The 16,465-nt window shown below is 38.9% G+C and overlaps 1 protein-coding gene across 5 annotated transcripts in view; it reads left to right on the top strand.

Moving 5' to 3' along the window:
• KIF24 (kinesin family member 24) overlaps window positions 1–16,465 on the top strand; it is a 72,962-nt gene that overhangs the window by 30,476 nt on the left and 26,021 nt on the right. For all 5 annotated transcript variants that reach the window (XM_059889055.1, NM_001193229.2, XM_005210321.5 and 2 more), the window contains 3 exons: window positions 5,606–5,703; window positions 8,532–8,747; window positions 12,586–12,673. In XM_059889055.1, coding sequence (XP_059745038.1) covers window positions 5,606–5,703; window positions 8,532–8,747; window positions 12,586–12,673 — 402 coding nt within the window. The remainder of the gene's footprint in view (window positions 1–5,605; window positions 5,704–8,531; window positions 8,748–12,585; window positions 12,674–16,465) is intronic.

Genomic DNA, 16,465 nt, shown 5'->3' with positions numbered 1-16,465 from the left:
TATCTTTCCAGAGATATTTTAGAAATACATTTATAATCTGAAAAAAAAATTTCTTTAAAAAATAAGCTATGCAACTCTTATCATATCAAGGCTAAAGTGATTTTTTATTTTTTTGGCTGCACCCAGAGCAGCTTGCAGGCTCTCAGTTCCCTGACCTGGGATTGAATCCAGGCCACAGCAGTGAAAGCCAGAATTCTAACCATTAAGCCACCAGGTAACTCCATGAAGTGAATGTTAACCAAACTTCATTAATAAAATATGGTCAAATGAAAGTGTATGTGATGCAGAGGACTTTATGAATTATAATAGTAATGTTGCATGCTCACATATCTTTCATGAGAGATTCTTAAAGAAGTATTGGAAAAATCAATACTTTAGGTCTATTGAAAGGAAAAATTGTGGTTGTTCAGTTGCTAAGTTGTGTCTGACTCTTCGCAACCCCATGGACTGCAGCAACACCAGTCTTCCCTGTTCTTCACTATCTCCCAGAGTTTACTCAGGCTCACTGAGTTTGATGGCATCACCAACTGGAATCAATGATGCCATCCAACCATCTCATCCTCTGTTGCTCTCTTCTCCTTCTGCCCTCAGTCTTTCCCAGCATCAGAATCTTTGGCAGTGAGTCGGCTCTTCTCATCAGGTGGCCAAAGTATTGGAGCTTCAGCTTCAGTATCAGTCCTTCCAACGAGTATTCAAAGTTGATTTCCTTTAGGGTTGACTGCTTTGTTCTCCTTGCAGTCCAAGGGACTCTCAACATGCTTCACCAGCACCACAGTTCAAAAGCATCAATTCTTCGGCACTCAGCCTTCTTTATGGTCCAGTTCCCCCATTGGTATGTGACTACTGGAAAAACCATAGCTTTGACTATTATGGACCTTTGTCGGCAAAGTGTTGTCTCTGCTTTTTAATACTCTATCTAGGTTTGTCATAGCATTTTTAAGGAGGAAGCATCTTTTACTTTCATGGCTGCAGTCGCTGTCCACGGTGATTTTGGAACCCAGGAAAATAAAATCTGCAACTGTTTCCATTTTTTCCCCATCAATTTACCATGAAAAATCAATTTTCAGTTCTATTAGATGGAAAGATAACTAATTCCTTTAATGAATAAGTGCTTTCAAAAGAGCACTTATAGAAAGAGGAGAATAGCCATATACTCAGTGAAATAAAGGAAAACCAAAACCAGTTTATTCCCACATTTATTTCTCTTCATTTTTAAAAATTTTCCTGAGAAATGCCAAAAATGCTTTAGATATAATCAGTTCAGTTCAGTCGCTCAGTCATGTCTGACTCTGCAACCCCATGAACCACAGCATGCCAGGCCTCCCTGTTCATCACCAACTCCCGGAGTTCACTCGAACTCATGTCCATCGAGTCGGTGATGCCATCCAGCTATCTCATCCTCTGTCGTCCCCTTCTCCTCCTGCCCGCAATCCCTCCCAGCATCAGAGTCTTTTCCAGTGAGTCAACTCTTCACATGAGGTGGCCAAAGTACTGGAGTTTCAGCTTCAACATCAGTCCTTCCAATGAACACCCAGGACTGATCTCCTTTAGAATGGACTGGTTGGATCTCCTTGCAGTCCAAGGGGCTGTCAAGAGCCTTCTCCAACACCACAGTACAAAAGCATCAATTCTTTGGTGCTCAGCTTTCTTTACAATCCAACTCTCACATCCATACATGACCACTGGAAAAACCATAGCCTTGACTAGATGGACCTTTGTTGGCAAAGTAGTATCTCTGCTTTTCAATATGCTGTCTAGGTTGGTCATAACTTTCCTTCCAAGGAGTAAGCATCTTTTAATTTCATGGCTGCAATCACCATCTGCAGTGATTTTGGAGCCCCCAAAAATAAAGTCTGACACTGTTTCCCCATCTATTTCCCAAGAAATGATGGGACCAGATGCCATGATCTTTGTTTTCTGAATGTTGAGCTTTAAGCCAACTTTTTCACTCTCCTCTTTCACTTTCATCAAGAGGCTTTTAAGTTCCTCTTCACTTTCTGCCATAAGGATGGTGTCATCTGCATACCTGACGTTATTGATATTTCTCCCGGCAATCTTGATTCCAGCTTGTGCTTCCAGCCCAGTGTTTCTCATGATGTGCTCTGCATATAAGTTAAATAAGCAGGGTGACAATATACAGCCTTGACCAGTCTGTTGTTCCATGTCCAGTTCTAACTGTTGCTTCCTGACCTGCATATAGGTTTCTCAAGAGGCAGGTCAGGTGGTCTGGTATTCCCATTTCTTTCAGAATTTTCCACAATTTTTGTGATCCACACAGTCAAAGGCTTTGGCATAGTCAATAAAGCAGAAATAGATGCTTTTCTGGAACTCTCTTGCTTTTTTGATGATCCAGCAGATGTTGGCAATATGATCTCTGGTTCCTCTGCCTTTTCTAAAACCAGCTTGAACATCTGGAAGTTCACAATTCATGTATTGCTGAAGCCTGGCTTGGAGAATTTTGAGCATTACTTTACTAGTGTATGAGATGAGTGCAATTGTGTGGTAGTTTGAGCATTCTTTGGCATTGCCTTTCTTTGGGATTGGAATGAAAACTGACCTTTTCCAGTCCTGTGGCCACTGCTGAGTTTTCCAAATTTGCTGGCATATTGAGTGCAGCACTTTCACAGCATTATATTTCAGGATTTGAAATAGCTCAACTGGAATTCCATCACCTCTACTAGCTTTGTTCTTAGTGATGCTTTCTAAGGCCCACTTGACTTCACATTCCAGGATGTCTGGCTCTAGGTGAGTGATCACACCATCGTGATTATCTGGGTCATGAAGATCTTTTTTGTACAGTTCTTTTGTGTATTCTTGCCACCTCTTCTTAATATCATCTGCTTCTGTTAGGTCCATACCATTTCTGTCCTTTATCGAGCCCATCTTTCCATGAAATGTTCCCTTGGTATCTCTGATTTTCTTGAAGAGATCTCTGAAGTGAAGTGAAGTCGCTCAGTCGTGTCCAACTCTTTGCGACTCCGTGGACTATAGCCCACCAGGCTTCTCCATCCATGGGATTCTCCAGGCAAGAGTACTGGAGTGGGTTGCCATTTCCTTCTCCAGGGGATCTTCCCAACCCAGGGATCGAATCCCGGTCTCCCGCATTGGAGGCAGATGCTTTAACCTCTGAGCCACCAGGGAAGAGATCTCTAGTCTTTCCCATTCTGTTGTTTTCCTCTATTTCTTTGCATTGATCGCTGAGGAAGGCTTTCTTATCTCTCCTTGCTGTTCTTTGGAATTCTGCATTCAGATGCTTATATCTTTCCTTTTCTCCTTTGCTTTTCACTTCTCTTCTTTTCACAGCTATTTGTAAGGCCTCCTCAGACAGCCATTTTGCTTTTTTGCATTTCTTTTCCATGGGGATGGTCTTGATTCCTGTCTCCTATACAATGTCACAAACCTCCATCCATAGTTCATCAGGCACTCTATCAGATCTAGTCCCTTAAGTCTATTTCTTACTTACACTGTATAATCATAAGGGATTTGATTTAGGTTATACCTGAATGGTCTAGTGGTTTTCTCCACTTTCTTCAATTTAAGTCTGAATTTGGCAGTAAGATATCATACTTAATTTAGATATCATACTTAACTATAAAAACATACAGTGATTTCTGAGCAAAGAATGGATTTGTCTCCTTGCTTAAAGACCTGTTTATGAGTTAGGTATAAATCATGTCCATTAAAATCAGATTTTAGAAATGTATTTTGCTCTTTATTATTGCCATTTTCAAGCCTCATCAAAAGTATAATGAACCGCCATCTACCTATGACCCAGCTTCAAAGTTACATTTTACTGTTCTTAAAATCAGTCACATTTTTCAGAACACTAAAAGTTCACAGATCTCTTTGTCCTGCTGCACAGGTTCATGTTTTTCTCACCTCCTAACTTTCGGAGACTTTTTTCTCTTCTTTTTTTTGGCCACACTGTGCAGCTTGCAGGACCTTAGTTCCCTACCCATGCAGTTGAAGCTGGAGTCCTAACCACTGGGCTGCCAAGGGATTCCTCTGAGAATTTTTTCTATTGATATATTTGACTTTGTGGCTCCAATTTCTTCTCAAATGACCTAACAAATTTCCATTCTAAAGTAATGTATATGAAACAGAATCATACTTGGGGTACAGTGACCCATAGTAAACTGGCTTAAACCCATTTCCACCAGAGAAGCAGCTCAAGACGCAGACAGACCTTGTTTTTTACTTAGGGAAAAACCAAAGCTAGAACATGGACTTTTGTAAAAGGAACCTTCTATGTTAGTGTTCCAATTTTGATGAAAGATCTCAAATCTAGGAGATTCAGTGCTCAATGGATGAATGTAGACACAAAACCGTAACACTTGTATGAAGATGTAAAGTGCTGAAAATATTTTTCCTGTTTCCTTTCCATTTTTTAAAAAAATCTGAATTGTGCCCTGTACTGCAGTTGTTTGAATAAAAGTTTTGTTTATTGCAAAAAAATAAAATTTTGTCTTAACTGAATATTTAGAGTAGGCCCAAAAGGTAGTATAAAATATGACTTCATCTCTCATTCATCATGTATGGACTGCCATTATGATACTACAGTCAGACTTGAAATCATTAGGATTTTTTACCCAGATATAGTTGGGCTGCCAACATGGTAAGATTCTAAATTAGGCAAATAATTATGGTTGCTGAACTAACACTTTCCAGACACAACTTAATGGGGTGTCCTACCTCTCTTTCAGATTACCATGGTTTTTCATTTGGGAATAAGCTTGGATTCCTTTCTCTCCCCAGCTATCACATCCAGTCAGCTGCCAAATTTCTCATGCGCTCATTTCTTTTTATTTCCATTGTCATTGTCTAATTTAGACTCTTCTTAACCTAATCTAAAATTCCATGGATGGAGGAGCCTGGTAGGCTACAGCCAATGGGTTCGCAAAGAGTCGGACATGACTGAGCGAATTTCCTTTTCTTTCTTTAACCTAACCACTAGTGTTCATGTTTCCAATCCATGCACAATATAAGGCAGATTAGTCTTCCAATAAAATGGCTCAGCTCATCCCTTTCTTTTGCAAAGTTTTTTGCCTTCCCACTTTCACTAAATTAAATAAAAGCATTCCCTCCTCTCCCTTAATGCTGGTGTCCCAAGACCCCTACAATATAGTCCTAACTCCTTATTCTCACCTGCTATTTTCACTTTTCTACCTGCCAGCATCCTGTATTTTAAACACAGTAAATCCTCCCTGTCTTCTAAACATTCTTTGTGCTTTCCTGCTTTGCCTCTTTGCTCATGTTTCCCGCATGCTCAGGCTGGGCTATGAGAATAATCTCCATAGAATTCAGTTCCTCTCCTAGACTTAAGGAGGATTGGCTCACTGTTAACACTCATTAATTTACTTCCCTTAAGAGAGAACAAAAATCATGTGGCTTAGTTTTTACAGTATAAGAACATGTCTACTGAGATTTCAAGTAAAACTAGGCCTTGTCATTTGACAGTTGATAATTGCTTATTATCTCTAACTTTGTCATGGACAGTTACTATTAGTTAAAAATGTATTTGCACCTTTATCCTGTGTCAACTAGAATAGTGATGAAGAAAATCCAGAACGTATCTCTCTCTCTAAAAATCAAATTTCTTTTTCAGCATGTTTTTTATTTTGATGAAATCTTTGACGAGGCATGCACTAATCAAGATATTTACATGAAGACTACTCACCCACTCATTCAGCATATTTTCAATGGGTATGATAGAAATTATTTGCTCCTCTTGCCTTTTATTTTCTATTTTCCATAAATCATATTTCTTTGTAAATAATACGCTTTTCTATTATTTTGAATTAAATAGGAAATTGTGTTTTGACCTAATGAATTTAAATTAGACTCTTCTGGAAAATTCCATGTCTCTCCTTATAGGATTCACAAAACGTTTAGAAATATTCAAAATTTTCATTTACATTGATGATATTGATTCTCTGTGCTTAGTGGAAAAATATAAGCTGCCAACAATATTATTTTATCAAAGTCCTTAGAATAAAAAGATGTATGTGGTTGTAATTAGTTTGAACTTTTGCTAGTAGGAATTATGTATTCTAGCTATAGTTTCATTAATTTTTTTTCAAGTAGGATAGATAAGTGACTGTCACTTTTCATAGATGTATTTTTTAATTTAAAAATAATTATTCACACTTAGTAAACATTAAATGGGACAGAGTAGGTACTTGGTGGGGCTCTGTTATCTATTTAAAATATATAGTAGTCAGGTATGGGTAGAAAATGTTGGGTAGTTGATTTCAGGATATTTTTACTTTTATTTTTTAAATTGAAGTATAATTTACATACATCAAGATGCACAGATCTTAAGAAGTACTTAGATTTGATGAGTTTTGATGTATCCAAGTAACCAATATCCAGAATAAGATACAGAACATTTCCATCACCCCAGAAAGTTCTCCTACCTTCACCTCCAGGTCTTATATAACCACTGACTTGCTTTCTGTCACAGTAGATTAGTTTTGTCTGTTCTAAAATGTCATAGAAATAGGATCGTTATAATATATATCTTATGCCTGGCTTCTTTTGCTTAGCATAATGTTTTTTGAACTAGTTACATGCAACTAGTTCTATTGCTGAGTAATATTTCCTTCTATAAATATTCCCGTTTTTTTTTAATCCATTCTTCTTTTGATGGACATTTGGGTTCTTTCCAATTTTGGAGTATTATGAATAAAACTGTATGAACATTTTTATCCAAGTCTTTTTATGGACATCTCTTAATTTATCTTGAATAAAAATCTATAAATGGAATTACCAGGTCATTGGATAGGTCTATTAGAAAGTGTCAAACAGTTTTCCTTGCTCTATTTTATATTCCCAACAGCAATGTATGAGAATTGAAGTTCTGTACCCTCACCATATTTGATATGGTCAATCTTTTTTATTCTAGCCAGTTTAATGGGTATGGAACTGTATCTCATTGTGTTGTTGTTGTTGTTTTTGTTTATAAATTTGCATTCCCCAGGATCTAACACTGAGTACCGTTTCATGTGCTAATTTGGCCACTCAGATATCTTCATTTGCCTGTTTTTTGTTGTCTTTTTATTGTGGTTGTATGGAAGTTTGTATTTTTATGAACAGGTTAAAGTGAACTTTCTTTCTGGTTCAGTTTCTTATGCACCAAATTTAAGGAGTGCATTTTGAGAAAGCAGGTTTCTACAATAAGTTAACATTTAAATGTTAAGACATTATCAATAAAAAATAAGAGAGTTGCAAGTTAGGTGAAATTATTAGGTTAAGTTCTGTAAAGTGTAGTAAGAGCTTTCTTCATTTTTTTTTTTTAATTTAAAGTTCATCACAAAAATATTCAGAAGATAAGGTAGATGTTGTTCTTTATTATTCTTATTCTGTTAGATCTTCTTCAGTGTGTTTACATTTTTCTCCTGTAATACTTTTCCCAACTGTGACTCTGCCAGTGTATTCAAGTGCCCACACTGTTGGGAGCCATGATTTAAAAGACAAAGAGTAACCAACCAGTCTCTGCTTCTAAACAGCTTCCATTTAATTTGCTCCCATGTCTTGATTCTCACACTTCCATGATTGCTTTGCTCTTGTCAAATCACTGTTTGTTTGGTTTCTGTCTGGCTTCATGTCCTTTCTGTGTATTCATCTCTTTGTCCACTTCCAGCCTCCCCTTCTCCTGTGTCCATACATATTAATAGAATATTTTTCTTGCTCCTTTTATCATCAATCCATAGGATGCCTGTATAAGAATCTAGCTACTTACTGCATAACATTGTGTTCCCTCTCTGTTTAGTACTACGTAGTACTAGGACTGCATAGTACATAGGATCCCATAGTACTCAGGTAATCTTGGCCTCATCTCCTCCTAAAATACACTGTGGCTGGCAGGTTGATCTCCCAGCTTTTCTGTCCACCTCTTATTTTACAGTTTTTCACACCCATCCAGCTCATGTACACACACATATCCACATGCAGGAACAGTGGCTTCCACTTAGAATCATAGGACATCAGGGCTATAAGGGGTCTTGAAAATCAAGTAGCCCAGTAATTTATTGATGAAAGTAAAAACTAAGGCCAAAAGAGGTCTGAGTCCTCCTTCAAATATTTTGCTTCTATTGATTTTGCCTCTGTTTAAACTTCCTTAATATTCTTATAAGTGATCACCACCATATTGTATGATCTTCTATTATTTATTTAGTTTTCTATTACTTCTTTCACTGAACTTATCTTTAAGGATTAACACATTTTTTTTTTTTCCTCAAAGATCCTCTAAAGCACCTAACATCAGGTCTTTTTTTCCATATCTTCTAGAGTTGTCTTATGGTCGTACCAGTTCCATGAAAAATTTCTATAAAAAAAACTTATATACTGCTTTGAGAATTCTTTTCCCTCTCCTATATTTTTATAATGTAAAGCCCTCTTCTTAAAGGACTGTATATTTTATAGTTGAATTTTATGGAGGATTCTTTTTCCACCTGACTTTTGTCATTTAAAAATCTGTGTTAGCAGTTCTCTTAAAATTTAAAAGTAAATACAGATGATTCTTCCCCCAGAGGCAATGCCACTTGCTTCTCATATGGACAGACAGGTGCTGGAAAGACCTATACCATGATAGGAACTCATCAGAACCCAGGACTGTACGCTCTGGCTGCCAGAGACATCTTCAGACAACTGGAAGTGTCCCAGCCAAGAAGGCATCTTTTTGTGTGGATCAGCTTCTATGAAATCTACTGTGGACAGCTTTACGACCTTCTAAATAGAAGAAAAAGGTACTGGGTATGAGTGGGAAACTGTAAATCTGTTCTTTATTCTTTTAAGCCAGAGTCCCACTGAAGCTTCAATACTTTGGTCACCTGATGCAAAGAGCCAACTCATTGGAAAAGACCCTGATGCTGGGAAAGATTGAAGGCAAAAAGAGAAGGGGGTGGCAGAGGATGAGGTGGTTAGATAGCATCATCGACTCAATGGACATGAATTTGAGCAAACTTTGGGAGATAATCTATTTCTCACTTCCACTGTATAATCATAAGGGATTTGATTTAGGTCATACCTGAATGGTCTAGTGGTTTTCCCTACTTTCTTCAATTTAAGTCTGAATTTGGCAATGAGTTCATGGTCTGAGCCACAGTCAGCTCCTCATCTTGTTTTTGTTGACTGTATAGAGCTTTTCCATCTTTGGCTGCAAAGAATGGGAGGGATTGGGGGCAGGAGAAGGGGACGACAGAGGATGAGATGGCTGGATGGCATCGCTGACTCGATGGACATGAGTCTCAGTGAACTCCGGGAGTTGGTGATGGACAAGGAGGCCTGGTGTGCTGCGATTCATGGGGTCGCAAAGAGTCGGACACGACTGAGCGACTGATCTGATCTGATCTGGGAGATAATGGAGGACAGAGGAGCCTGGAGTGCTACAGTCCATGGAGTCACAAAGAATCTGACACGACTTAGTGACTGAAAAACAATAACAACCCACTGAATTGTGGGATTTAATAAGAGGCTTTGGTATACCAGTGCCCTTTTATGAATGAGAGTTTCCTGAATCAGAGGCATATTTTTTAAAACTGTTAATTCAGCTACAGGAAAATGTAAATTAGCCTTCCAGTAGTATTTTTTAAGTGATCAATATCCTAATGTTCATCAAAAGACTATGTCTCTTTTATTGTGGTCTTTGAAAAGGTCATAATTTCAGAAAGTCAGGAAACCAACATATATTTAAATCCTTTCCTATTCTTTTGATCTATTATTATACTGGAAGAACTATGAATAATATAATATATTTCCCACTTCCTATATAATATATTCTATATTAAATATATAATATAATATATTTTCCACTTCCTCTTGTCTTTTCTCTCAGTAATTTTAGGGTAAACTTAATGATAGTTTTCTGATATCAATAAAATATTTTCTTCATATTAGACTTTAACTCTTATAAGGCTTGAACTATTTCCTTTACAACATAATACAGTACTTTAGAAATGTATTCTTTCAGTAACAGATTTTAAATCCCTCTTATATTATTCTGGCATAAAGTTTTGCTTAGGTTGAAACATGATTTTAACTGAGTAGGATGCAACAAAGTTGTGAAGGTATCAACTAACTGGGAGAACAGGGAGGAGAGAGGGGCTAGGGGAAGTGGAGGGATAGAAGGTTGTCATGATAGAATTAACCAGACCTGAGACCTGTTGGGAGCAGCCACACCAGGTGGAGAGGAGAGAGCTGAGGCTGAGTGTGGTGGAAGTCTGCGAAAACCAAATCAAATGAAAGACACTATCCTGCTGCAAAGGTATCCAAGCCCCATAGAGTTGTCTAAAAGGTGCAAGTTTCATGTGCTCCAGGCCAACACTGGAATGGGAAGTAGGGGTGAGGAGCCGCTCCAGTTCATGGAGAGCGTGATAGGTAGGCCCCCATCACAGAGGGGCACTGCTGCTTCTGCTAAGTCACTTCAGTCGTGTCCGACTCTATGCGACCCCATAGACAGCAGCCCACCAGGCTCCCCCGTCCCTGGGATTCTCCAGGCAAGAACACTGGAGTGGGTTGCCATTTCCTTCTCCAATGTGTGAAAGTGAAAAGTGAGAGTGAAGTCGATCAGTCATGTCCGACCCTCAGCAACCCCATGGACTGCAGCCCTCCAGGCTCCTCCATCCATGGGACTTTCCAGGCAAGAGTACTGGAGTGGGGTGTAGTATAACTGGAGAGGTCACAGAAGTGGGCTTAGGCAGGCCACCATTCTATGGACTATTTCAACCAAAAAAAGGATCTTCAGTATGCCACAGTTCAGAGAACGTACTGGAGTTGAGGGTTCAGTCATGACACAACTGCCAGATAAGGAAGGGTTCTACTTTGGGGTTACTTTCAGGAAGAGATGCTTTTCTTTTCTGTTCTCTGTGTTGGTTTTGAAGCTTCAAGTTAGCTCCACCACAGCTTCTCTTTCTAGCTTAATACCCTTATTTGGAGCCTTTTCCAGTCTAAAGGGCCACTTCCTTTAAAGAACAGTTGGTATAAGAATAAAAGCCTCTGTTGTGCCGTGCTGTGTGTGTGTGGTTTGTTTCTTTGTGAGTACAGTTCTTTAATGAGTTACATCAATATATTGCCCTGTATTTCTGCTTTCTTTGATGATAGCTACAGGAATGGGGATATGCTGACTTCTGGGTAAAAGCGTCTCTGGGGCTCTCTAGAGAAAACTCACATTTACTCTGAAAATGTCTTCAGCTGGGAGATGTTAGGGTTTTTGTTTTTTTTTAATGTCTTTGGTTAATTGGCTCATATCTCTTTTTTCCTACTTTCTGAGACTTCTGAAATGTCCTGCTTCAATGATAGCACCCTTTCTTTTTGTTTAGAGCTGTTATAACTTATCCTGTTGTTTTTAAATAAAATATATTTTCTGTAAAAGGGGCTTTGACAAAGGTAGATAGAAGTATATGTGCTCAGTCTACCTCTTCAGCTAAAAGCCAAAGTTTATAGATCTTAAAATTAACTCTTTAAAGTAGAAGATAAGTTGTCTTTATACCTTTTCATTAAAAGTTGTACAAATATACTTCTTGCTTATATGATTTGAAAATACAGCAGTACACTTTAGGCTATTCATGAGGAACTTTCTGAGGTGAGCTCAGGGAATAGGGTCTGGGAAATACGTTCAGGAATGATGTGAGGGTGCTGAAAGCTTGATCCTTTTATTCCCAAAGCCCAACTGTTCCAATAGAGTTGTCTTCTGAGAGGTCATGAGCATCAATGAGGCTGTTTCCCTATCCTTCTGTAAAAATTTGGAAACTTGGGGTAAGGGATAGACAGAAAAACATTTTTTGAGAGAATCTTTTTATTTGGCTACGAAGTGAAATTCCAGTATTCATTTTAATCACTCTCTTACTGAGGGAGAAAATGATCTTAGTGTCTTTGATAGATGCAATACCTGCCCCTTGGCAGATCTGGTTTGATGGTGGTGGTAGATGTAACCATTCATTACACTGTGCTCAGGCCTGAGGCTTTAGTTGCAATACCAACTCTTCCTTGCTTCCTTCAAAAATGTATCAGAACTCCTTATGTTGCAAGTAGTAAAATAAAACCATACTATAACTGGCTTAAGCATTTAGGGAAGTCGTTGACTCATATAACTAACTAGAAAGCCTAGAGAAGCCTTAGGGTCTTTTGACTCTAGAGGTTCGGAGATGTTATAAAGACTCAGTTTCTTTGCATTTCTGTTCTATCTCCCATGGTGTTAGCTTCATTCTAAAACTGTCTTTGTGGATGCAAAATGGCTACCACTGCTCCCAAGGCCACACGCTTTTCACTTTAGAACTTTATTTTGATTGGATTAGCAGAGATCCTGTATCAGCTCCTGAGCCAGTCACTGTATCCAGGAATCCACTGATTGGCGTAGGTCTGGGTTAACCACTCATTCTTTTCTTTGTAGCCAGAGGTGTTGATTTATTTATGTACAGCAATCAAAGACCACCCCTGAAGCCTAGCACTGGAGTCAGGAGGTGTGGGGGTGGGCAGGGAGAAGGCATATCAATCCTACTCAATAGCAAAATGGGGGAGTGGTGGAATGGGTTACGAGGAGTCTATTACTGGAGCTCTGCCAAACCAACCATGATCTTGTCTCTGCAGGCTCTTCGCAAGAGAAGATAGCAAGCACGTAGTACAAATAGTGGGACTGCGAGAGCTTCAGGTGGATAGCGTGGAGCTCCTCTTAGAGGTAATCTTCCTCTTTTACTACCCCACTGTAGCAGCCCAAGTACAAGGAAAGACTTCATTTTGCTGTCTCACAAGTATAATGGACTCGGATTTAGGCAAAGGGCGGACTTCCCTCATAGTTCAGTTGGTAAAGAATCTGCCTGCAGTGCAGGAGACTCCAGGTTGATTCCTGGGTCAGGAAGATCCCCTGGAGAAGGGAAAGGCTACCCACTCCAGTATTCTGGCCTGGAGAATTCCATGGATTGTACAGTCCATGGGTCTCAAAAGAGTCGGACACAACTGAGTGACTTTGACTTCACTTAGGCAAAGGGCAATGACAAACATGCCATTTCACATTTATAAAATACAAATCCTCCTCTGAGAGGATGGCTCCTTTCTCTGCAAGGTCTCAGTCCCTTGATAGTGGAAAGTAAGGCATTTGGGAAAGCCTAATGCAGGAGAGGATACTTTGGGGCCAGTTTCAAAGGCTGCTAGTGTGCTTTTTTATGGTAATGGGTTCTGGTAAAGGCTGCTAGAGAGAGAGATTCATATTTTAAATAAAAATTTTAATGGATAATACCTTCACATGGATTCAAAATTCAAAAGTTACAGTGAAAATGTTCCTTTCATTCCCTTTTCTTGAGGCAACTAATTTATTTTTTAGTTTTTTTCTTTGTCTGTCCGAAGGTACTTTACAATCTGTTTTTTTACTTTCACCCTTTTAAAATACACAACCTAGTGATTTTTTTTTTAGTATCTTCAAAAAGTTGTGCAGCCGTCACCACTATTTAATTCCAGAACATTTTCATCACACCAAAATGAAATCCTGTACCATTAGCAGTTACTCTATTTCCCCTGCACTGTACCTGAAAACCACTAATTTCTATCTGTATGAGTTTACCTATTCTGGCCATATCTCACACAATATGTAACCTTTTGTCTCTGGCTTTTTTCACTTAGTGTAATGTTTTCAAGGTTCATCTATGTTGTTAAATGAAGTATTGATAAATGTACTTCATTCCTTTTTGTGGCTAAATAATATTCTATTGTATGGATATACCATATTTTATTCATCTATCAGTTGATGGGCATGTAGTTTCAACCTTTTGGCTATTATGAATAATGGAGCTACAAACATTCATGTACAGGTTTTGTGTGGACATATGTTTTCAGTTTTTTTGAGTATATGTATAAGAGTGGAACTGCTGAGTCATACTTTTTGAGGAACTGCCAAACTGTTTTCGAAAGTGGCTGCACCACTTTATATTCCTACCAGCAGTGTAGAAAGGGAGCTATTGTTTTAAAAGCTCCCACAGTGATTCTAACATGTAGCTATCATAGTCATTCTAGTATATCCAACAAGCCTGGCTAGAGTCAAAGGGAGAAGCCTGGAAGGACGAGTTGGGTACTTGACAATAACCACCTGTAGAACAGCTTCACAGTACATCCCTCTAGGGACTTTGGGTGTGTGAAATGGCAGGGTGGCCCACCATTGACACAAGTCTTTTTATAACAGTTTCTTTTTTTTTCGGACAAATAGGTAAATTTTATTTAAAGGCTGGGACCTTGTATTTGTGTGATCATCAGACTCCTGAGTCCTGGTATCCAAAATCCAAGGATGGCACCTTTTGTGGCTGTTTTTAATAGTCACCTGAGAGCCGAGACCTTCTTTCCAATGATCTCAGAGGCAGATGCAGAACAAAAGTGGGTGGGACATGTTGAAGGGCTCCCTTGAGACTGTTGACTATTCTTGACCGATCCAGAGCTCCCTCCACAGCAGAGTCCTAAGGAGAGTGTTTCTCATACGCCTGTTCCCTGTGGTCTTCATGCCCCCACTTCCCCTAGTCATTCCTTTATTTGGCTTGGAGTCTCAGGAGAGTTGGTCCTCATGATGCTGTTGTCCCTGGAAATTAGACCAATTGAATGGGAAAGGATCAAACACTAAAAGGAAGCCCCTTTTCCATGGCTATGGGTCATAACTGTGTTAGTGGGCAATCTAGTGTCAAATCACTCTCACCCTGGAAGAGTTTATAGCACTGCTCTGTCCTAAGGTGTATTTTCTAAGACCAGCAGAGAGAAGTTTCTTGTTAGTGAACATATTGCCGTTATTGCCATATACCCTCAGTCTGTAATACATATGAGGTAGTACAAGAAGGAAGCCAGCTGAGATCAAGGTGGAAAGTTGATATAAATTATGGATCTCTGACATGGCTATCCTCATAAACATTTACTGAGTTGGAACAACAGCACTTGCTAACTCAGGTGTCACCGTTGCCCCTCACTCAGGTATCACCTATGCGTTTGCTCAGGTGTCACCCTCAGGTGTCACCATTACATATCACCCACAGGCTCACACAGGCATGGCCGCTTGTTGCCTGCCTGCACAACTAGCGGCTTCATTTTTCGCACAGGATTGTCCTTCCTCCAAGAGGTTTCTCCTTCCAGGTATATTTATTACCTGGTCTTAATCCGGGCACCAGGGTTTCCCTGCCTTTATAGAGGACTTGCTGATTCATCCAGATTTGGAATCAAGGTTTTGTCAGGCAAACGATGGGCATTTTTTCAGTTATATAGGTTTTCAGGTTTTTAAGTCTTTCTTACAGACATTTCATGTACTTATAGGTATCCATTCCCAAACTTCTAATAAATCTGCTTCATGTTTTAGTGCTGCCTTGGCTGTAATTGGTAGCAGAGGCCCGCAGAGCAGAGCTTCCCTAAGATAAGTGTCAGTCATATGCTGGTGATAGAGGCTTAGTCTATACACAGTGCCTCTCCTGCTCAAGTGCTCATAGCCCGTCTTTGGTATTTGTGCTGGAAGCTTGGTGATTAAAGCCTGGATGGAGCTGGGTCCGCACCCATGTGTCCTTGAGCACGTCTTTTACCTTTCTGAGCCTGAAACTTGTGGATATTATGTGATTGGGTTGGGTGATAGAGAAGGAAATGAGATAATGTACATATAATGCTTACTGGGATGCTAGTTGTCATGTCTGTTATTCTTTTTTTTTTTAATACATTTATTTATTTGGCTGTATCGGGGGTCTTAGTTGTGGCATGAGGATCTTTAGTTATAGCATGTGACCTCTTAGTTGCGACATGTGGGATCTAGTTCCCTCAACAGGAATCAAATCCAGGCCCACTGAATTGGGAGCATTAAGTCTTAGCCACTGGACCATCAGGGAAGTCCCCACATCTATTAATCTTATTAATAAGTCCCCAAATATTTTCCAGTGCCACAGAATTCAACAGTTGTCTCTCCTTTCTATTGTAGCAGGTCCCCATTTTACTATTCATATAACATGTTTGTCTAAAGTCTAGGTTAAGAAACTTGCCCAGTAGACTTTATTAGGAAGGAGGACTTTGAAAAGAAAGAGGTAGTGAGAGAAACGGGAGGCCTGTGATTTTTAAGGTGATGCATTAATTTTATTCTGTTTCTTGACTTGCATTTCTCTCAAATAGATTGTCTCTTTTTGTTCTTTATCCTCTTCTTTTCCTTTTCCTTCCTTCCTTCTTTTTTAAAACTTTTAATTGTACTTGGGAGCCATGGAATCTCATATTGATCCATAAAGCTCTATTTCTCCATAGATCTCTGATTATTTTACATTTTTTAAAAGAAATAGTTTATGTTTTGGAAGTTTACACAAATATGTTAGTTCTTTAGTATATATTTTTAATTAGTATTTATTGGAACTTATATGTGCTAATCGTAGTACTAAGTGCTTTACTATGTATTATCTTTTTGGTCTCAAAAATAACTTATGAAATTACCATTGTTTAGGTAAGAAACTGAGGCCCTGAAAAGTTAAGTGATTTTCAA

The sequence above is a fragment of the Bos taurus genome, chromosome 8 (assembly GCF_002263795.3).
Source record: "Bos taurus isolate L1 Dominette 01449 registration number 42190680 breed Hereford chromosome 8, ARS-UCD2.0, whole genome shotgun sequence".
Classification (NCBI taxonomy): Eukaryota; Metazoa; Chordata; class Mammalia; order Artiodactyla; family Bovidae; genus Bos; species Bos taurus.
Note: the sequence above shows the minus strand (reverse complement) of the source record. Positions and strands in the feature narration are given on the sequence as shown.